The sequence below is a fragment of the Bufo bufo genome, chromosome 2, assembly GCF_905171765.1.
Source record: "Bufo bufo chromosome 2, aBufBuf1.1, whole genome shotgun sequence".
NCBI classification, from domain to species: domain Eukaryota; kingdom Metazoa; phylum Chordata; class Amphibia; order Anura; family Bufonidae; genus Bufo; species Bufo bufo.
In genome coordinates, this window is record NC_053390.1 from 318632020 (window position 1) to 318655811 (window position 23792).

At 43.1% G+C, this 23792-nt stretch overlaps 1 protein-coding gene across 4 annotated transcripts in view; it reads left to right on the plus strand.

Annotated features, from left to right (window-relative positions):
- The window catches only part of LOC120989087 (contactin-associated protein-like 4), a 434442-nt gene that overhangs the window by 174002 nt on the left and 236648 nt on the right, over positions 1-23792 (plus strand). For all 4 annotated transcript variants that reach the window (XM_040416967.1, XM_040416966.1, XM_040416969.1 and 1 more), the window contains one exon: positions 6103-6300. In XM_040416967.1, the coding sequence (XP_040272901.1) occupies positions 6103-6300 (198 nt within the window). The remainder of the gene's footprint in view (positions 1-6102; positions 6301-23792) is intronic.

Here is a 23792-nt window from a genome sequence, read left to right on the forward strand (position 1 = left end):
CTTCCCCACTAAAGATCAAAAAGCTGTGACTGTAGCCAAAGTCCTTTGGCAGAAGTATTTTATTCACTATGGACTACCCAATCGGATACACTCTGATCAAGGTAGAGACTTTGAGAGTAAGTTGATCAAGGAGCTGTTGGACATGTTGCAGGTGCAGAAGTCCATAACCACACCTTATCATCCGGAGGGTGATGCACAGCCAGAACGGTTCAATAGGACCCTCCTAGATATGCTAGGGACTCTCAAGCAAGTCGAGAAGCGGTCTTGGAGTAAACATGTGGAAGCCATGGTCCACGCATACAACTGTACAAGGCATGAATCTACAGGGTTCTCACCCTATTTCCTAATGTTCGGAAGAGAAGCTCGATTACCGATAGATGTCCGTTTGGGAGTGTCTCCTGATGGAACAGATTCAACTTCACATTTTCAATATGTGAGGAACCTCAAACAAAACCTTCATCGGGCCTATGAGTTGGCCACCCAAGCTGCAGCAAAAATGGAAGAACGGAACAAAAGAAGGTATGATTCTAAGGTGAGATATCGGGAGATTCAAGCAGGGGATAAAGTTCTTCTCCGGAATCTAGGTGTGCCTGGAAAACACAAACTGGCTGACAGATGGAAAGATACCCTGTTTGAGGTTGTGTCCAAACTGGAAGGACTGCCAGTGTACAACATTAGGGGCCCGGAGGGCCGAATAAAGGCTTGGCATAGAAACCATCTGCTTCCAGTTGTGTATGCTGATGAAGAGGAAGAGAGTAGTGAAGAACTGGAGGAAAACCCAGCAGAGAGTCCTGGAAATGGGGCAGAGGAGACCCCGGGAACTCCCACTGCAGAGGATCAGTGGTGGTCATCACCCGCAGAAGAAACACAGCAATTGCCTCCTTTAACTCCGGTGGTTCCACAAAGTCCCGGAACCTCTTCTGGGTCACAAAGTTCTCCAAGGTTGAATCCAGAAAGTCCATGTTTTGTGCCTGGAACTTCCCTTAGAGACTCTACTTCGAAGGCAGGAGTCGAAGTCCCACAGTTGATGTCCCAAGATCCTCTCCCACAGCGAGAACTGAGACACAGTACCAGAGTGCGGCAACCCCCTAGGGCCTTAGTTTATGATAATATAGGAGAGCCCAGTTATGCCCCGCTGACACAAGCAGCATCTAAAATGGCCACTTTCCTACATGCACTAGCTGAAGTGGTAAATGTTAGTGACTCTTTACCCTAAATAAATAGCTAGCTAGGATATTACTGTGCCAACTGTACTGTATGTATGCTAAACATTTTTCTGTTGAATTTTTGTTAAGCCCCCTGGTTCGGACTTGCCAGTGGAAGGCAAGTATTTTTCAAGGGGGAGCATGTAACCCTGTAAAGTTACACCGGCTGCGTTATCTGAAATGCCCAGTAGATGGACTCAGTATGCTGTTAATAAGACATTGAGCATTTATCACATGACTGGCTGAAAGGAGTCACATGGTTAGTGACATCATCGCAGGTCCTAAAACGACGTGGGCTGCACAGCTCAAAAGAGGAAGGTCCTGGAAAAGTTTCTGGAAGCTACGATTTGCTCAGCCAGAGAGAGGACATGGGTCTGGCATTGAGAGACTGCAGCACAGAGATAGAACCTGGCGGAGTGTCACGGCCATGGCTATGACCGTGACTCCTGAACCGCATGCGGTTGTCAGCGGTTTTCATTGGTGTTCAATCACAGGTGAGGGCTGTGGTATTGGCCTCACCTGTGGTTGCCGCTGGCAACAGTATGTATGTGGCAGCGTAGCAGGCTAAGCTGTGCCATGCAGCTCGCTACGCTGCGCATGCGGTTTTGTGTGTGATGTGTGGATGTGTGCACTGTGTTTTATGTCATTGTGTGCACTTTCCCCTTTAAGTGGTGTTTTCCCTTCCCTGGTGTTGGAAGGGTTAATCCCCTTCCTAGTGTGTGTGATCACTGGGTGTGTCCGACTGTGGGGTGTGGCTTCTTGGCCTATAAAGCCTCATTGCTTTTGTAGGCCTGGAGGTTGCTTCAGCCATGCTTAGCTGAGAGCAGCCTCATGTATTTGTTACCTGCCAGTAAGAGCCACCCCTGTGGTCATAAACCTTAATGTCATAACCATAATGTCGCTTTAAGTTATTTCTAGTTATGTGTGATGTCCGTGTGATGTTTTATATGTCTCTCTTTGTGCAGCTATGGATCTGGGTCCCTGTGTGGGGATGCGTTTATGATCTGCACCCTGCTAACACAGGGATCCAGTCAGCAAGGCTGTGGCAGGTAGGTGGAACTCTGGTTCACCTGCCATATCCATAGTGCTGTTTATGTCTCCCCTTTTCCTGCAGCTTGGCCGTTGAGACTCCTGCTCCTCCGTGTCTAGGAGGAGTGGGCTTGTCTTACTTAGCTCCTAGGTGAGGGTCATCTTGAGGGCCAGCAGGGACTTTTAGGTTCCGGAGCATGGGCCCTCCTACCATCAAGGTTGGCCCATGTAGCTAGGAGCTAGGGTCAGGTTAGGGATGCCTTAGGAGGTGACCTGCTCCCTAATCCTGTCTACATGGCCAAGCAGCCGAAACATCACCGGGCTGCACACGGCTGAGGATTTCCCCCATCCTCAGCCGTGACAGTATGACCACAGTCGCTTCTTACGTGGCGCTCCCTCGAAAGAGGGTAAAGCATGCACCGCTATCTACGGATGGGGTGCATGCGCGTTCTCCGGAGGGAGAGCGTTATGGGGCTTTCACCATTTACGGCGCGGTGAGTGGCATTCCCCGCCATTCCTTGCTCACCGTGTCCGTGTTGGTGTCCCCTTTTGTTTGTCTTTCCCCTCCCCCCCCTCCCATTGTTTCTTATGCCTCACCAACCTTCCCTTTTTTTTGTTGGGAGGGGCTTTGAGGGGTGGGAGTATGCTCCCTCGAAAGAGGGTAAAGCATGCACTGCTGTCTACGGATGGGGTGCATGCGCGTTCTCCGGAGGGAGAGCGTTATGGGGCTCACCATTTACGGCGCGGTGAGTGGCATTCCCCGCCATTCCCAGCTCACCGTTGTCCGTGTTGGTGTCCCCTTTTTGTTTGTCTTTCCCCTCCCCCCCTCCCATTGTTTCTTATGCCTCACCAACTTTCCCCTTTTGTTGTTGGGAGGGGCTTTGAGGGGTGGGAGTATGCATCCCTCGAAAGAGGGTGAAGCATGTACCGCCGTCTGCGGAAGGGGTACTTGCGCGCTCTTCGGAGGGAGAGCGTTCTGGGGGTTTCGCCTCTGAGGGCGCGGTGAGTGGCTTTCCCCGCCATCATCGTTGCCTCGTTTGGCGTTCCCCCTGATTTTAGTTACACGTGGTGTTTGTTTGGTATGCGGTATGCATACCTTCGAAAGAGGGTGCAGCATGCAGTGCCATCCCCTTGTGGTCTGCATGCGCGTTCTCCGGAGGGAGAGCGTTCCTGGGGGTTCTCCGTTAACGGCACGGTTGGTGGCTTATTCCCCGCCACCTTACCTTCCGTGTCCGTGTTGGGGATCCCTCGTCCCTCTCCATGTTCCCATCTCTGGTCGTTTGCTGGCAGCACTCCGTAGGTGGTCCGGCTGCTTGCTGGTTAGGAGTGTCTGCTGGCAGCGACTGGAGTGGGGACGTGAGTGGAGAGTCCCCTCGTCCATCTCTCAGTGGTTCTTTTCTCTTTGTTGCTGGTGCGGGCTGCAGTCCTCGTCGGACTGGCTAGTGTGAGCCGGGAGAGGATGCAGCTGACAGCGACCCCTTTTTAGAACCGGCACTGAGAGTGGACGTCCCCTTCTCCTATCCCCTTGTCTGAGTCCCTCACGTGTCTTTTTTTGGTGGGGGGGCTTTGAGGGGTGGGAGTGTCACGGCCATGGCTATGACCGTGACTCCTGAACCGCATGCGGTTGTCAGCGGTTTTCATTGGTGTTCAATCACAGGTGAGGGCTGTGGTATTGGCCTCACCTGTGGTTGCCGCTGGCAACAGTATGTATGTGGCAGCGTAGCAGGCTAAGCTGTGCCATGCAGCTCGCTACGCTGCGCATGCGGTTTTGTGTGTGATGTGTGGATGTGTGCACTGTGTTTTATGTCATTGTGTGCACTTTCCCCTTTAAGTGGTGTTTTCCCTTCCCTGGTGTTGGAAGGGTTAATCCCCTTCCTAGTGTGTGTGATCACTGGGTGTGTCCGACTGTGGGGTGTGGCTTCTTGGCCTATAAAGCCTCATTGCTTTTGTAGGCCTGGAGGTTGCTTCAGCCATGCTTAGCTGAGAGCAGCCTCATGTATTTGTTACCTGCCAGTAAGAGCCACCCCTGTGGTCATAAACCTTAATGTCATAACCATAATGTCGCTTTAAGTTATTTCTAGTTATGTGTGATGTCCGTGTGATGTTTTATATGTCTCTCTTTGTGCAGCTATGGATCTGGGTCCCTGTGTGGGGATGCGTTTATGATCTGCACCCTGCTAACACAGGGATCCAGTCAGCAAGGCTGTGGCAGGTAGGTGGAACTCTGGTTCACCTGCCATATCCATAGTGCTGTTTATGTCTCCCCTTTTCCTGCAGCTTGGCCGTTGAGACTCCTGCTCCTCCGTGTCTAGGAGGAGTGGGCTTGTCTTACTTAGCTCCTAGGTGAGGGTCATCTTGAGGGCCAGCAGGGACTTTTAGGTTCCGGAGCATGGGCCCTCCTACCATCAAGGTTGGCCCATGTAGCTAGGAGCTAGGGTCAGGTTAGGGATGCCTTAGGAGGTGACCTGCTCCCTAATCCTGTCTACATGGCCAAGCAGCCGAAACATCACCGGGCTGCACACGGCTGAGGATTTCCCCCATCCTCAGCCGTGACACGGAGAGAACTTACTTCACCCAAGATCACACCTGCTGAGAGAGGGACCGCTGGCAAAGACAAGCACTGAGTCCAGACGTCTGGTGAATCCAGTGAAAGGAGATTGCTGCGGACTGGCCTGGTAAATGGTGTTGTGAGGGTAAGTCAAACCTCTCCCTGTATCACCACAGGGCACCTGTCTCCTCACCACAATAAAGACTCTGAGGTCCAGTGACAGACATTACACAGCTCAGGCTGCTTCAGTGACCCTGCGGAGCAGGACTTATAAGGGCCCCAACTCTCCTATGTGCACCAACGGCCATTAGGGCGAAGATAGGGGATGGGACGCAGGTGTGCTAGTGGGTGGGTGAGGAAGAATCCACATTACCCTGTTATTTGTGTTACGCTATTGTATTTTCCTATGTATGTTGGTTCATTTTGTTACGCACTATATAAAGTTAATTCTAGTTAGGCTGTGTCAGTCTCATTTGCACCAAGTATGTTCCCAGTGGAGCCTCACATCCCTACCCCGGATGTTCCACTGGGTGGAGGCACTGCCGCAGACATGTACCCCAACTCCCAGATAGCGGAGGCTCAGGATCCGCCTGTCAGGCATAGTGAGTTAACTAGGGTTAGGGACCCCATAGACACTAGGGGGCGCCACCAAAACCCCGTTACAAATGTAACAATGGCTCTTAGTTAAAACCTACAATGAGACCTATCAATTAATTAAAGCAATCTATTTAGATCCCTATTGTTTTCACTCTAAGACCCTGAACTCACTATATTGGTTGGTTGTCTAAAGATTCTTTCTTTGCTTCGTGTAGCAGAATGGTCCTACCTTAGAATTGTCTATATTCAGAATGACATAATTTACTTGTTTGGGATCATAGCACCTAAGGCACATGTGTATTTGGTTCCTCCTGATTGAACCAGGTCCCTGTTTTAATTTTTCCTTCCTTGCTGTGCTCACTACTGTGATATGTAAAATGAAAGAATTTTCAAACATTTGTGCGAATCGAGTTTAGCTTTGTTTCAAAATGGAATTTATGGGAAATTCTAAATGAATTTGATTTGTTTCATTTGCTCATCTCCAGTTACGTACTTCCTGTCCCACAAACTAAAGTCAAAAGTAAATAGCAAAAGTGCCTTGTTTAAACTACCGGACCTTTCACTTAAGCATTGTGTGGTGTGAATCTTATCACTTATTATTAATCAATTTACATCAGTAAAAATGTTTTTGTCATTATTCTGAAGTTTATGATATTCTATTTAGTATGTACTATAATACTATGATTACTTTTATTTTTCCTATCTTTTTCTTCATTTTATTAGATACAGCAATAAGTATATTACATCACAACAATACAGATCTGAATAAGGTAAAGAGTTCCAATCGGGAGAACCCTCATGTGATGAATTTCAAATACTCTGCTGATATGGAGCAGCTCCAGGCTATAATAAACAATTCTGAGCACTGCAAACAGGAAATTTCTTACCACTGTAAAAAGTCGCGCATTCAACATAAGCAAAGTAAGTTGCAGCATGACTATTGTTTTCCACAACCTAATGCACTTTAAAATATGTGTAATCCAGAAATATTGCTGATTGTACAATGTGCAAAAAGTCTTATTTTATTGGTGTAAGTTGTGCTGGAGGAAAATATAGGTGCTAACTGAAATTGCCCTTGCTGTAATCGTTCAAAAGGGTATGTTACTTTAATTTAGGTACTTTCCTCACTGGGACAGTGTTTTCAAATATGCAATGCATGTTTCATCTAAGAAAGTCACAATATTGTAAAAGGTAATGCCTAAATCTTGGAAACTGGTCACAAAGTCAAATGGAATGTTAATATTAGGGATGAACGAATCGACTTTAGATAAAACATCCGAAGTCGATTCGCATAAAACTTTGTTCTAATACTGTACGGAGCAGAAGCTCCATACAGTATTATAATGTATTGGCTCCGATGACTTCACACAATTTCATAAATTAATTTGTACTGTAAAAAAAAACATTTCCCCAACTCTGGCTCGGTTCCTCGGAGCCAATACATTCTAATACTGTATGGAGCTCCTGCTCAGTACAGTATTAGAAAAAAGTTTTATTCAAATCGACTTCGGAAGTTTCATCTGAATTCGATTCGCTCATCCCTAGTTAATATCTAATATATAAAGCTGAGTGTATGTGTGTGCATGTCTGCTAAAGGAATCCGCACCGTCGCATTTAACCACCTCTGGACCGCCTAACGCAGGATCGCGTTCCGGAGGTGGCAGCGCTGCGCACAGTCACGCATATATGCGTCATCTCGCGAGACGCGAGATTTCCTGTGAACGTGCGCACACAGGCGCGCGCGCTCACAGGAACGGAAGGCAAGAGAGTTGATCTCCAGCCTGCCAGCGGCGATCGTTCGCTGGCAGGCTGGAGATGTGTTTTTTTTAACCCCTAACAGGTATATTAGACGCTGTTTTGATAACAACGTCTAATATACCTGCTACCTGGTCCTCTGGTGGTCCCCTTTGTTTGGATCGACCACCAGAGGACACAGGTAGCTCAGTAAAGTAGCACCAAGCAACACTACACTACACTACACCCCCCCCGTCACTTATTAACCCCTTATTAGCCCCTGATCACCCCTGATCACCCCATATAGACTCCCTGATCACCCCCCTGTCATTGATTACCCCCCTGTCATTGATCAACCCCCTGTAAAGCTCCATTCAGACGTCCGCATGATTTTTACGGATCCACTGATAGATGGATCGGATCCGCAAAACGCATCCGGACGTCTGAATGAAGCCTTACAGGGGCGTGATCAATGACTGTGGTGATCACCCCATATAGACTACCTGATCACCCCCCTGTCATTGATTACACCCCTGTCATTGATTACCCCCCTGTAAAGCTCCATTCAGATGTCCGCATGATTTTTACGGATGCACTGATAGATGGATCGGATCCGCAAAACGCATCCGGACCTCTGAATGAAGCCTTACAGGGGCATGATCAATGACTGTGGTTATCACCCCATATAGACTCCCTGATCACCCCCCTGTCATTGATTACCCCCCTGTAAAGCTCCATTCAGATGTCCGCATGATTTTTACGGATCCACTGATAGATAAATCGGATACGCAAAACGCATACGGACGTCTGAATGAAGCCTTACAGGGGCGTGATCAATGACTGTGGTTATCACCCCATATAGACTCCCTGATCACCCCCCTGTCATTGATTACACCCCTGTCATTGATCAACCCCCTGTAAAGCTCCATTCAGATGTCCGCATGATTTTTACGGATCCACTGATAGATGGATCGGATCCGCAAAACGCATCCGGACGTCTGAATGAAGCCTTACAGGGGCGTGATCAATGACTGTGGTTATCACCCCATATAGACTCCCTGATCACCCCCCTGTCATTGATTACACCCCTGTCATTGATCAACCCCCTGTAAAGCTCCATTCAGATGTCCGCATGATTTTTACGGATCCACTGATAGATGGATCGGATCCTCAAAACACATACAGGCGTCTCCCTGGAGCCTTCCAGGGGGGGTGATCAATGACTGTGGTGATCACCCCCCTGTCATTGATCACCACCCCTGTCATTGATCACTCCCCCTGTCATTGATCACCCCCCTGTCATTGATAACCCTCTGTAAGGCTCCATTCAGACATTTTTTTGGCCCAAGTTAGCGGAATTATTTTATTTTTTTCTTACAAAGTCTCATATTCAACTAACTTGTGTTAAAAAATAAAATCTCACATAAACTCACCATACCCCTCACGGAATCCAAATGCGTAAAATTTTTTAGACATTTATATTCCAGACTTCTTCTCACGCTTTAGGGCCCCTAGAATGCCAGGGCAGTATAAATACCCCACATGTGACCCCATTTCGGAAAGAAGACACCCCCAGGTATTCCGTGAGGGGCATATTGAGTCCATGAAAGATTGAAATTTTTGTCCCAAGTTAGCGGAACGGGAGACTTTGTGAGAAAAAAATTAAAAATATCAATTTCCGCTAACTTGTGCCAAAAAAAAAAAATTTCTCTGAACTCGCCATGCCCCTCATTGAATACCTTGGGGTGTCTTCTTTCCAAAATGGGGTCACATGTGGGGTATTTATACTGCCCTGGCATTCTAGGGGCCCCAAAGCGTGAGAAGAAGTCTGGTATCCAAATGTCTAAAAATGCCCTCCTAAAAGGAATTTGGGCACCTTTGCGCATCTAGGCTGCAAAAAAGTGTCACACATCTGGTATCGCCGTACTCAGGAGAAGTTGGGGAATGTGTTTTGGGGTGTCATTTTACATATACCCATGCTGGGTGAGAGAAATATCTTGGTCAAATGCCAACTTTGTATAAAAAAATGGGAAAGGTTGTCTTTTGCCAAGATATTTCTCTCACCCAGCAAGGGTATATGTAAAATGACACCCCAAAACACATTCCCCAACTTCTCCTGAATACGGCGATACCACATGTGTGACACTTTTTTGCAGCCTAGGTGGGCAAAGGGGCCCATATTCCAAAGAGCACCTTTAGGATTTCACAGGTCATATACCTACTTACCACACATTAGGGCCCCTGGAAAATGCCAGGGCAGTATAACTACCCCACAAGTGACCCCATTTTGGAAAGAAGACATCCCAAGGTATTCCGTGAGGGGCATGGCGAGTTCCTAGAATTTTTTATTTTTTGTCACAAGTTAGTGGAAAATGCTGTTTTTTTTTTTTTTTTTTTTTTTTTCATACAAAGTCTCATATTCCACTAACTTGTGACAAAAAATAAAAACTTCCATGAACTCACTATGCCCATCAGCGAATACCTTGGGGTCTCTTCTTTCCAAAATGGGGTCATTTGTGGGGTAGTACTGCCCTGGCATTCTAGGGGCCCAAATGTGTGGTAAGGAGTTTGAAATCAAATTCTGTAAAAAATGACCAGTGAAATCCGAAAGGTGCTCTTTGGAATATGGGCCCCTTTGCCCACCTAGGCTGCAAAAAAGTGTCACACCCTCAAAAGAATTAAAACCCCACCCCCAGGCCCTGCTAAGTCATGCCCCTTATCTGGTTAGACCACGCCCCTCCCACTCCTGATCTGACGGGGATTGAAAAAAATGAAGGTAAAAATCAACTTCTGTCAGCTGCGTGGGTGGGAAGGAAGGTAACTTTCTCCCTGCAGCTTACACTGTTAAGTCACTGTTAAAGGGGAAGGCTGCTGTGGAGGTCCAATTTTAAGGGACAGGGTACTGTGGAAGGGTCAGTGTTAAGGGGTGGGAGGCTGTGGAGGTCACTGTTTTGGGGGCGGGGTGCTGTACATGTCACTGAATGACATAAATTAAATATACCTGTGCGAAGCTGGGTCCTTCAGCTAGTATTAAATAAAGATGAGCGAACTTTTGGAAAATACAATTCGGCTGCTTTCACCCAAAAACTGAAAAAATTATGGCTCTCAATGTAAAATAAAAACTGTGCTAAATAAACAATTTTTTGTCACCTTACATTACAAAAAGTGTAATAGCAAGCGATCAAAAGGTCACACGCACCCCAAAATAGTGCCAATAAAACCGTCATCTCATTCCGCAAAAATCATACCCTACCCAAGATAATCGCCCAAAAACTGAAAAAATTATGGCTCTCAGACTATGGAAACACTAAAACATGATTTTTTTTGCTTCAAAAATGAAATCATTGTGTAAAACTTACATAAATAAAAAAAAGTATACATATTAGGTATTGCGGCATCCGTGACAACCTGGTCTATAAAAATATCACATGATCTAACCTGTCAGATGAATGTTGTAAATAACAAAAAATAAAAACAGAGCCAAAACAGCTATTTCTTGTTATCTTGCCTCACAAAAAGTGTAATATAGAGCAACCAAAAATCATATGTACCCTAAACTAGTACCAACAATACTGCCACCCTATCCTGTAGTTTCTAAAATGGGGCTACTTTTTGGAAGTTTCTACTCTAGGGGTGCATCAGGGGGGCTTCAAATGGGACATGGTGTCAAAAAAAACAGTCCAGCAAAATCTGCCTTTCAAAAACCGTATGGCATTTCTTTCCTTCTGCACCGTGCCGTGTGCCCGTACAGCTGTTTACGAACACATATGGGGTGTTTCTGTAAACTACAGAATTTAGGGCCATAAATATTGAGTTTTGTTTGGCTGTTAACCCTTGCTTTATAACTGGAAAAAAAAATATTAAAATGGAAAATCTGCCAAAAAAGTGAAATTTTGAAATTGTATCTCTATTTTCCATTAATTCTTGTGGAACACCTAAAGGGATAGCAACGTTTGTAAAATCAGTTTTGAATACCTTGAGAGGTGTAGCTTCTTAGATGGGGTCACTTTTATGGAGTTTCTACTCTAGGGGTGCATCAGGGGTGCTTCAAATGGGACATGATGTAAAAAAAAACTGTCCAACAAAATCTGCCTTCCAAAAACCGTATGGCATTCCTTTCATTCTGCGCCCTGCTGTGTGCCCGTACAGTAGTTTATGACCACATATGGGGTGTTTCTGTAAACTACAGAATCAGGGTCATAAATATTGAGTTTGGTTTTGCTGTTAACCCTTGCTTTGTAACTGGAAAAAAATTATTAAAATGGAAAATCTGCCAAAAAAGTGAAATTTTGAAATTGTATCTCTATTTTCCATTAATTCTTGTGGAACACCTAAAGGGTTAACAAAGTTTGTAAAATCAGTTTTGAATACCTTGAGGGGTGTAGTTTATAGAATCGGGTCATTTTTGGGTGGTTTCTATTATGTAAGCCTCGCAAAGTGACTTCAGACCTGAACTGGTGCCTAAAAATTGGGTTTTTGAAAATTTCTGAAAAATTACAAGATTTGCTTCTAAACTTCTAAGCCTTGTAACATCCCCAAAAAATAAAATATCATTCCCAAAATGATCCAAACATGAAGTAGACATATGGAGAATTTAAAGTAATAACTTTTTTATGGAGGTATTACTATGTATTATAGAAGTAGAGAAATTGAAACTTGGAAATTTGCAATTTTTTACAAATTTTTGCTAAATTTGGTATTTTTTATAAATAAAAAAGAATTTTTTTTACTTCATTTTACCAGTGTCATGAAGTACAATATGTGACGAAAAAAGTTATCAGCACTTATAGTGACACTGGTCAGATTTGCAAAAAATGACCTGGTCCTTAAGGTGAAATAGGGCTGAGTCCTTAAGGGGTTAAGGGGTTATTCAAGATGGTGGTGAACAGCCCGCTGCCAGAAAATGGAGGCGGTAAGTATGTTTTTTCAATTCGCTACCACGAAGCACTAGGAAATTCATTTTCGCGGCAAATCTAATTTTTTCTGAAATTCTGATCGAATTCCATTTAGTTCGATTCAATCATCACTAAAATTAAACAATTGTAGCTCTGCTATGGGGAGTCACATTATGGTGGCTATGACACCTGACCTGCTTTTGCGTGGACGCCATATTCAAAGGCCTGACATCCGCCGTAAATTTATGATAGGTGGTCAGGGGTTAAAATAATGTTAAGTGAAATAAAGAAGTCTTTTTTGGTTGTCTTACCCTTTGTCAGGGAAAAGAAGTACACTTTAATCATATCACAGGCAGTGATTTAGGAACTTTACCAAACAACTCCCTAGTTCTAAACTTTCTAGACCCTCTGCATGTACATATTGCAAGTCAGATATAGGGCTAAACTACAGAAAAATATGAACTTTTAGTTCTGAAGCTGAATTAGGCTTTAAAGAGCATCTGACACCATGATAAATCCTATTAAGCCAGGCATACTGTCTGGTAGGGTTGATCACTGCAACTAAAATGAGCTCTTACTATCTGCAATCAGGATTACTGATGCAGAGAAATTCTTATTGAAATGTAGGTGAGGTACCTGGAGTACGGAGGGGCTGGTCTAGCCTTTCGGAGCACTCCTTCAACTCTGCCTCTCTCCATTGCCACCTATCTCTCAGTGACAATGACAGGGCATGACAACCTCACTTCTTCAATGCTTTGCCTTGAAATATTGTGTGTGCACAATTATCAGTAATATCAGCACATGTGTAGTGAAGATTTCAAATCAGGGATGACCACTCCAAGATCTTCATTGCCTGGCGCATGCATGAGATTTCAGGACCAAGAATCAGAGCAGTGAGGATTAGGGATGGGTTGATACCGAACTTTGCGAGTTCAGGTACCCGGACCCAAACCCCGACTTTTTCACTGAAGTTCAGGCTTGGGGTTCAGGTGATTTATGAATTACTTTCTTATTTTCCATTATAACATGGTTATATTGGAAAATAACATAATACTTAAGACAGAATGCAAAAGGGACACCTTTAAAAGCATTCTATTTTGCATTCCATCATAATAGAAGTTTATGGGAGCATAACGGATTCGTTATGCTGCCCATAGACTTCTATTATGATGAAATGCAAAATGGAATGCCTCTAAAAAGCTTCCGTTTTGCATTCCATCATAATAGAAGTCTATGGGCAGCATAACTGATCCGTCCTGTCCGTTATGCTCCCATAGACTTCTATTATGAAATAATGCAAAATGGAATGCCTCTGAAGGTGTCTCTTTGCATTCTGTCTTAAGTATTATGTTATTTTCCAATATAACCATGTTATAACAGAAAATAATAAAGTGAAGTTCGGGTCTCCGTTGACTTCAATGGGGTTCGGGTTCCAATTCGGGTCAAGTTCGTGTCTGGAACCCGAACATTGACCTGTAGTTCATCCGAAGTTCCATGGGTTAGCTCATCACTAGTGAGGATTCCTATCCCTGCAATCTTACTGTTATCCGAGGGGATAAGCCAGCCCCTCATTGCCTCGAGCATTTCCTCTTAATATACATAAATATAAGAACTTGGTTGCATTGGTAATACCAATTACAGAGAGAAAGTGCTCTTTTAGTCATCATGATCAACCCTACCAAGCAGTAGTCTGGTTTAATAGGGTTGATCATGGTGACAGATGCTCTATAAGCTATCCAGCTTAACAGTTTTTACAGAATGCTGTTTTCACATCCAGAATGTATTAATATTGACTGCTTATAGAACCTAATAAAAAATTAATTTTAAAGGATACTGAAGGTTTGATGAATACTTTATATTCCAGTTTAGGTTCAGAGAATAGGGCTATCTCTATAAATTCTGCAGCCGCTATTAGTAACAATTTTAGTAAATTTTGATCCTATATGTTTAATGGTTTCCTAGAAAAAATATCACTGCTGGAGCCTGGTCATTTATCATTTTCTAACTCTTGATACGAACTAATGATAGCTTGAGATTTTATTTATATCAAATGAGGAAATACCCTTTCAAACATCGAATAAGAATACCATACCAAATTAGAGTGTGACAGATACTATTTATTATGGTCCTGCTTCATTCTCATTAGAGATATAGGGAGAAATATATATATTAGAAATTCATTTTAAATTGGATATAACAGTTTTATCATATGAGGTTATGCTTCACATGCAATTCAATAATGGCCTTTTCAACAGTAAATAATTTATAACTGTACAAATGGCATATGAATTAACTTAATTATAGACACATTAATTTTAATGAACTTTCTCTTGAGACTCATATAGTAATATACCAAACCACAATCAATTTAACTGGAAGCAGCTTTACTACTACTTGAATCATAAACTGAATATGAAAGCTGACTTAAAGATGTTATTACTGAATGAAGACAATTTTCTGTTTTTATTATACAACATACTCATGTACCTACCAAAATGTATGTAATCTTATCTAATACTCGAAGGCTTCCATTGTGTATATCTTATCCCATTATAATTCTTGATACCTTATTAGTATTCTTAAATGGATAGACTACTATAAATTTGAGAAGTATGTCCGATTCAGTTAATTTTTTTCAAACAAATTTTTGTCAATTCAAAACTGAATTGATTCTTCATGAGTCCAAGTTGCTCCAATTGTCCTGAAATTGGTTCATAACACTCCCTAGTCTTCTAGCACTCAGATTGTTAATAAAAAGATGTCATCTTTTTTTGTAATTTTTTTGAAATTACACTGATATATTTATATATATATATATATTGCAAGCAGAGCCCTTGTGGCACACGGTGGATTGGTTGCTGGAGTAGGGTTCCCACCCCTTTCAATAGTAGATACAAAGACTCCAGCCGAAATTGTGTAAAGTGCAATTTTCGTTTTATTAGGTACACAATGGTGATTGCGACGTTTCGGCACATCCGTGCCTTCATCAGACTGTAGCAGAAAATAAAAATAAACACAGTAAATAAATCTGGTATTTACATCAATATCCATGAAAGCGGCCGTTTCTCATGTATATGCGCATTATTGTATAAGTTTACAAACGCATCAACTAAAAGGTAAAAAATAGAAATGGAAATGCTATGTCAGCATAACAAAATACAAAAATTACATAAAATATAGAGTTTATGTCTCTGAAGTTCAAGCCTGGAGAGGGCTGCATTCTGGAAGGACACAACCAATAGTAGTCACCATCTAGGGGGTTGGTATATCTGTAGTCGGTTAAGATAGTAATAGCAATAGGACAGCTGTATGATATCAGGTAATAGTACAATTCTATATGTCAACCAGGAAGTAGGTCATCAGAAATTATAGTCATAAGTTCTGATAAATAACAAAGAGCATGGTGGTCCAGATTCTCAGGACTAACTTACCTAGTGCCGCTTGAGGTACCGACGATAACAAGGTAGGACGCAGTGTGAGGATAAACATGCGGTTGTACCGCAGACAGGAAGAAAGGCGCCATGTATAAGGTAGTTAGCGTGGGGGTATAAATACCTGCACGCCATCCCGGCATTGTAAGCGCTTCCCGAACCGGAAGTGCGTCACTTGGAACGCATGTTACTGACGTCCTGCGTTCCACCGACCGGAAGTATCTAGGTGGAACACAGGGCAGGCCCACAGATACATAGTAATAGATGTGAAGTAATAGACTAGACAGATATGATGAATGGGAGACTTGCATGTGAGGTTGGCCTGAGTATAATGAATGGATAAGTGTAGTGCTCCGCGGTGGAACGCAAACTTGCGTTCCAACGACCGGAAGTGTATGCGGAATATGCTATCATGAATTGAGCAATCAGAAATTGGAAATAAACTCAGTTATTACTAAGTGAAATAGGTATAAATCATGGAACTATGGTCTCTACAATGTATAAGAAGGTGTATGTGATTACATTGTGGATCAGATGTGTCGGAGAATGGTAGTGGGAGGGGCCATAGTCTGGGCGAGGGATATTGTAAATGGTGATTACAGAGGAAAAAATATTGAGGAAACATTATATCTAATGGGAATCATATTAGCTGAATGGTCGTATGTGGAATGAAGTGTCTGAAGAGAACAAAGATATAAGGAGGTGATAACATATAACGTAAACCGTGCTGACATGGTGAAAATAGAATTACAAGGTAATCACGTGTAACGTTGTATGTGCTAACATGGTGATATAGTATAACAATACGTATGACATAGACTGAACAAACCACATAAAAGGATACATTTGCGGCACTAGAGTAATCCCGGAGAGTCAATGGGCCTGTGAAGAAAAAAAGGGGAGATCGGTTAATTTACGGACATGTGTATATCATAACAAGGTTTGTATCTCATATTCTCTGTTAAGCCCCCGTGGCTCCATACTTTCAAGCTTATGGATCCAAAAGGCTTCTCTTTGTTTCAATATTTTGATTCGGTCACCGCCCCTTCTGGGTGCTGGGATGTGTTCTATGACTTGGTATTTAAGTTGAGAGATAGAATGGGATGCTTGATTGAAATGGTATGGGACAGGGAGTAACAGGTTAGGTTTGCGTATGGATGATTTGTGCTGGCATATTCTGTTACGGATGGTTTGGGTGGTTTCGCCAACATAAATGAGGCCACATGGGCACTTGAGTGTGTAGACGACAAAATCCGAGTCACATGAGAAAAAGTCATTTATTAAAAATTGTTTTCCTGTGTATGGGTGTGATATACTGTTGCCTTTTTGTACGTGAGAGCATTGTATGCAGTGGTGACAGGGGAATGTACCTTTTTTGGGGGTCCTGAGGAATGTCTGACGAGATATCTTGGTAGTTGAACCAATATCTGCCCGGACTAATAGGTCACGTAGATTTTTAGGCCGTCTGTTGCACATAAGGACTGGATTTTTAAATTCTTCAATGTCTGGATAGGCCTTGGCTAAGAGGTGCCAATGCGATCTAAGGCTATTCTCCATTTTTCTAACATTCGGATGATATGTATGGACAAATGGTATGCGTTTGCCTAGTGGGTGATTAGTGTTGCGGGGATGTATGGATTGACTAATTAGATGTGCAGGGTAGCCTCTCTCTCTAAAACGATCTTGCATCTCTTTAATCCTCTTAGACTGTGTGGGTTCTGTCTGTACTATCCTATTGATCCTTTGGAATTGTGACATGGGAAGTGATTTTTTAGTATTGGTGGGATGGAAACTTGAGAAGTGTAATAGGTTATTTCTGTCTGTCGGCTTTCTGTATAGATCGGTGGTGAGCTTACCTTGAGGATTTTTGGTTACCAGTGTATCTAGAAAATTGATGGTTGTGGGATCAAAATGGATGGTGAATTGAAGTTCAGGTGTGATATGATTAAGAAATTCATGAAAAACAAGTAATGAATCGGTTGTGCCTTGCCAGATACAGAAGATATCATCGATATATCTTTTCCAGAGTTGTACGTGTGAGATGAAGGTATTGTCAGGATATATGTGAGTTTCCTCAAAGTCTGCCATGTAGCTGTTGGCATACGGGGGTGCCACGTTGGACCCCATTGCCGTTCCCTGTTTTTGTAGATAGAATTGGTCTTGGAATAGGAAAAAGTTATGATGCAGTACTAGGGAGAGTAGGTCATTGCACAGGGAAATAACATTCGGATGTTTATCTGTTTTTTTGAGGATTTTGTCAACAGCTGTCTGGCCTTTTTGGTGCTGGATTGAGGTATATAGACTACATACATCCCATGTTACCAAAATGGTATCTTGTTGTATTGGTCCCAGATTTTTTAGGGTGTCTAGAAAGGCGGATGTGTCTAGTAAGAATGATGGAGTTTTCTTGATTTCTGGGGTCAATATTTTCTCTAAAAAGATGGATAGGGGGGAGAGGATGGAGTCAGTTGAGGCTACAATGGGACGTCCGGGTGGGTTAAGCAGATTCTTATGGATTTTGGGTAAGGTATAAAGAACAGGAATAATGGGGTGTCTGTTGGTCAGAAAATTTGCTGTATCTTGGTCTATGGTGCCCTTCTGGATGTATAGGGTAAGTGTATCCTGAATTTTACGGGCTATATCTGCAGTGGGGTTGTGGGTGAGCTTTTCATAGATATTTTCGTCACTAAGTTGTCTTGAAATCTCTGTTATGTAGTGATCTCTGTCCATTATAACTAGAGCCCCACCTTTGTCAGCTGGTTTAAAAATCAGATTTTTTTGTTTGGTTAGGTTTTTGAGTGCTTGTCTGTCTACTTGAGTAAGGTTACTGGTGTATTTCAATTCCTGTTTCTCTATACTTTTCCTGAAGGAAAACATGTCTTTTTGCACCAGTGAAATAAATGTTTCCACCGGTGGTTGGGTTTTTGGTGGCATGTAAGAACTTTTGTTCCTTAGTAATAGATCTTTGGCTGAGATTAGGGTATTAGAACTTTGTGGAGCTGGTTTCTCTTTTATTGCGCTGAAGTGGGTTGTCAATCTGATGCGTCTAAAGAATCTATGTAAATCTAGTTCCAGTTGAAAAGTATTTAGTGTATAGGAAGGACAGAAAGATAGGCCCTTTTCTAGGAGTGTCATGTCTGCCGGGCTGAGTGAATGGGAAGATATATTGACTACTAGTGATTGTGTCCTTACCTGAGATCTTGTAGTCACGGTTGTAGGTTGTATCCCTTGCGGATGTCCTCCTCTGTTAGATCTTTTTTGGGTTCTTGGAGGTCGAAAATCTGTTTGTCTTGGTCGGTAGTTTGGGTCTCGATTGGATCCTGAGTTGGAGGAGTCAGTTGAGGAAGATCTCCATCTGGAACTGGAGGAAGGAGTATCAGGCCATCGGTAGACTCTGCTCAGACGGTAGTCTTCAGTGTCTCTGCGGAATTTATTCCGTTTGGTGTCCTCAATTTCTTTGCGCTGGGTTGCCAGATGTGTTCTCAGTTTTTCCAAGAGTTTGTCGTAGTCTTCTTGTGAGAGTATTGCTTGAAGTTGCTCCTCCGTACTTTTGACTAATTCTTTCGTATCCATGATAGCTTGTTGGAGAAAGGACAGGGTTAAAGTCATTATGTCAAAAGAACATTTATTGAGTATTTGTTCAAATTTTGAACAATAGTCCCGGTTGTCTTTGAAGAAAGTTGGTCTAGTCCGTATCCTCAGTCCTCGGGGTATACGTCTGACTTTGAGATATTCGGCCATGGTTACGCTGTGTAATTCAAAGCTCAAAAGTTTCCTAGATTCTCTTTCCAGGTCTCTAGCCTTGAACTCCGAGCTTGGCGTTTGTAAAAAATCACTTGTCAAGGTGACTTTTGATAGAATAGAGCTGATTTCATCTTCTTGGAATGAAAGCGTTTCGCTTGTCATGTTCTTTGCCACGGTGCTTCACCAGGTTAGGGATTCTTAATAATTGCAAGCAGAGCCCTTGTGGCACACGGTGGATTGGTTGCTGGAGTAGGGTTCCCATCCCTTTCAATAGTAGATACTTCCGGTCGGTGGAACGCAGGACGTCAGTAACATGCGTTCCAAGTGACGCACTTACGGTTCGGGAAGCGCTTACAATGCCGGGATGGCGTGCAGGTATTTATACCCCCACGCTAACTACCTTATACATGGCGCCTTTCTTCCTGTCTGCGGTACAACCGCATGTTTATCCTCACACTGCGTCCTACCTTGTTATCGTCGGTACCTCAAGCGGCACTAGGTAAGTTAGTCCTGAGAATCTGGACCACCATGCTCTTTGTTATTTATCAGAACTTATGACTATAATTTCTGATGACCTACTTCCTGGTTGACATATAGAATTGTACTATTACCTGATATCATACAGCTGTCCTATTGCTATTACTATCTTAACCGACTACAGATATACCAACCCCCTAGATGGTGACTACTATTGGTTGTGTCCTTCCAGAATGCAGCCCTCTCCAGGCTTGAACTTCAGAGACATAAACTCTATATTTTATGTAATTTTTGTATTTTGTTATGCTGACATAGCATTTCCATTTCTATTTTTTACCTTTTAGTTGATGCGTTTGTAAACTTATACAATAATGCGCATATACATGAGAAACGGCCGCTTTCATGGATATTGATGTAAATACCAGATTTATTTACTGTGTTTATTTTTATTTTCTGCTACAGTCTGATGAAGGCACGGATGTGCCGAAACGTCGCAATCACCATTGTGTACCTAATAAAACGAAAATTGCACTTTACACAATTTCGGCTGGAGTCTTTGTATCTACTATCTATATATATATATATATATATATATATATATATATATATATATATATATATATATATATATGTAGCTGCATGATTGACGGTGTTAAAAGCGTTTTAACAACACACCGTGCTATCACATCTATTATGCTGCTTCATATTAGGAAGCTTTCCAAAATTTCTATTATCAGGGGCAGATTGTGGATATTATGGATATTACACATGGTATTATGGGAAAAAACTGTGGTTTCTTGCCTCAAAATATGCCTCTGATGCCCCTGTTTATAGTCACACAATCACATATTGATGTGAAGAAAAAGTGGATTGTTCTGCATAAGAGTCTAAAAATTATGCCTCAATGGGGGCCCATATTTATACACGCACAAGTGTTAGGTGTCAGAAGACAGAGTGGCTTTACAAGTGGCTATACAAGAATCCCAAAAATTATGCCTTAATTGGGGCAGAATGCCTACCCTTATTTAAACATGCAAAAGTGTTGTCAGAAAAGAGAGTGACTTGTTCTGCACAAGCATCAAAAAAATAGACTTTAACAGGGACAGTGCCTGCCATATTTATACATGCACAAGTGTTAATTGTCAAACAAAGAGTGGCTTGTTCTGAACAAGTTCCCTCCTGTCCCGCTCTTTTTTTTCATTCTCACACCTCTCTTCCCCCACAGAGGTCCCTGGTGTTATCCTCCAACACCAGTGATCCAAGGATAAACCTGGACCCACTGAATCACCAATTATATTTTAATAAAACATGATTCCAATATGCATTTCACAGTGGAACACACACTTCCGGTCCGTAAACCGGAAGCGACATTCCCTCCCTCCCCGCCACCACATGGCACTCACTAAAGGTATAGTATATAAGACCCACCAGTAAAGTATCTTTACTGGTGGGTCTTATAGTATATAAGACCCGCCAGTAAAGATACTTTTTATGGCTGTATTGTTATTTTTTCTGACTGTTCCTGAAGAAGGGGTATTCTGAGAACCCCCAAAACACGTTGAGCCCACCTGTGATGATAATAAAAGGAAACAACAAGAAGTAACCCTTGGGTACTGCCGTGTTTGTTCCTAACATATTACAAGTGATCCTGGCTGGGGAGGTAGAGTTAATGGGTGTCTTGAGCTTTATGCCTTTGACCTCCTCCTCAGTGAAGTGAGTCATTTTTATTTCTTTCAATATTAAATTTAATTGTTGAAAAAACTTTTACAGCAACTTTTATAAGTTTAAATAATTTTTAGTGCCTTATGCAGTATTCATTGGAGTCTGTGGCGCCCCCTTGGTGACTTTTTCTCTTTTTGTTGTGAACAAGCCTGGGAATATTCTCACTTTTAATTTGGAGAAGCAGCAGTACAGTGTGTACAATGCAGAAAGGGTAGGGTAAATAGTGGGATGTGACCTCAATAGTGGCAGCACAACATGGAACAGACAAAGTAGTAGATTTGTGTAGAGCTGTTTAGGGGCAGTAGTGGCAGTAGCTATGCTGCACAGAACATGGTAAGAAGGCCAACAGTGGCAGTGTCATGATGTTGGCAGCAGCAGCCATACAGTGTGGAACATGATGGTTGTCAGGCAGCCAGTGACAGTGGCATTATTGTGGCAGCAGCAGCCATATAGTATGACAAATGATGATAGGCAGGCAGTTAGTGACAGTGGAATTATGACAGCAGCAGCCATACAGTATGGAACATGATGGTAGGTAGGCAGACAGTGGCATGATGCATGACAGGGCTCTTGGATTCATGCCTCATTCATTCTGACAAAAATTATGTTTTTATACACTGGTAAAGGACAACTTCATCTGTTTAAGTGTCACAATGCCATATTACTCCCTGGAACCCTCTCTAAGATGACACTGGAGGCTAGAAAAGGGAGAACAAAGACAGCATACTGGGCCAGTTCCGGCCACTGTTCCAGTCTGCTTGCCCAGAAGTCCATGGGGTCAGGGAACACAGCATGCCCCTGAGAAAAGCCACAGTTCAGTTAAAACTGAATCTGGGTGTTGAGGTGGTACATCTCCATTTGTTGATTCATGCCAGCCTGGCATGAAACATCAAACAATTTCTCCATCTTGCTGATGTTACTGAACTGGTGCTACTGCTGTAGCGTATGCTGCTTGTGGTAATGGAGAGGGCAGGAAGTGGGTGACACAGCGGGGACAGGCTGTATACATAGTGTTATTTGACAATAAAGCAATGTGGTGTCCATTTTGGCAACAGAAAAACATTCCCCCATTTTGGTTTGATAGCAAGGGTCTAATAGCATTGCTATCCAGTAATCATTATACTCCTTTCATTATGTAAGCAAGTGTACAGCTTGCCATTCTGCATTCTGGCCAGTGTGCCTGAGGACCAAGTTATTTCTGGCTACTACGCCCCCCCCCCCCCATCACTGATATCATTGGTCATCGTGGCCAGTGTTGTCATCATCATCCTCCTGCTTCCCCACCACCGACTCCTCCTCTGGTGCCAGCTTCTCATCCCCACCTCCTCCATCATAGGATATTCTCCATGTAGGTCCCTAAAAGCTACCGAGCAGACAGCAAAATGCATAAGCTGTTTTTCTTCCGTCATTCCTTGTTGCATCAGTGTGAGTGTCTACTCTAAGATAAATATCAGAGGGATTACATTGTTGATGCTGCAGGGGCTGAGTAGACAACAGGTGTCCCTGGTGTCACTGCCTGACTTTCAAACACATGTTCCTGTTGAGGTGGTCTGGTTCATGACAAAATCATTCCCCACTTAAGCTTCTTGTACAGACCCTTTAGCATATGCAAGGTGGAATTCCAGCAAGTTGGAATGTCACAGATCAAGTGGTTCAGTGGCAAACTATTCTGTCACTGTAAATCCGGGAGGGGGGGGACCCTTCCTTTCCACATAAGAATGGCTGAAATGCAAGCCTCCTGTACAAGGCTAGCATTCTCTACAAGCCAGTGGACTTTATCAAAAAGTGTTGTACAACTAAATTTATGATGACATGTGAGCCATGCAGGGAGCATGTATTATTTTCCCCCAAATGCATCAAGGCAATGATGTTCTGGTTATTGTCTCTGACCACCTTGCCCAATTGGATTTGGCCAGGAGACAGTCAGTGGAATTTTTGATAATTGATGCACTTTAGACAGTAATCGGCTTTCTCATCCAGGCTGATCAGCTATAACACATCATTGCAATGCTTTACTTTACACACGTGATAGGAGGGAGAGAGAGTTGGAATGACATTTTGCTTATGTTTGGAATGGGAGGATGTCCATGGTGGAGGATAATGAGGAGGCGGATAAGTGCCTGGTGTAAGAACCAGACCAACACAAACGTTGAGGTGTCATTAGTGCCTTGTTTCTGGGGCACCTCATCCTGCTGCTCTGAAAAAACATTGACCCATTGCGCATGTACTGTCCCTGCCTGTAACAGCTGCTCCAGGTGTCCACCATGGCGTGCATGTGGCGGGTCCCATGTTCTCCGCCACATAACTGATAGGAAGGGATGACTTTTGAAAGAAATAATGCTAGCTAGGTATCTCCCAACAAAGTTGAGCACACACCATCAACTGCCTAGAGATAGAAGAATACAGTAAC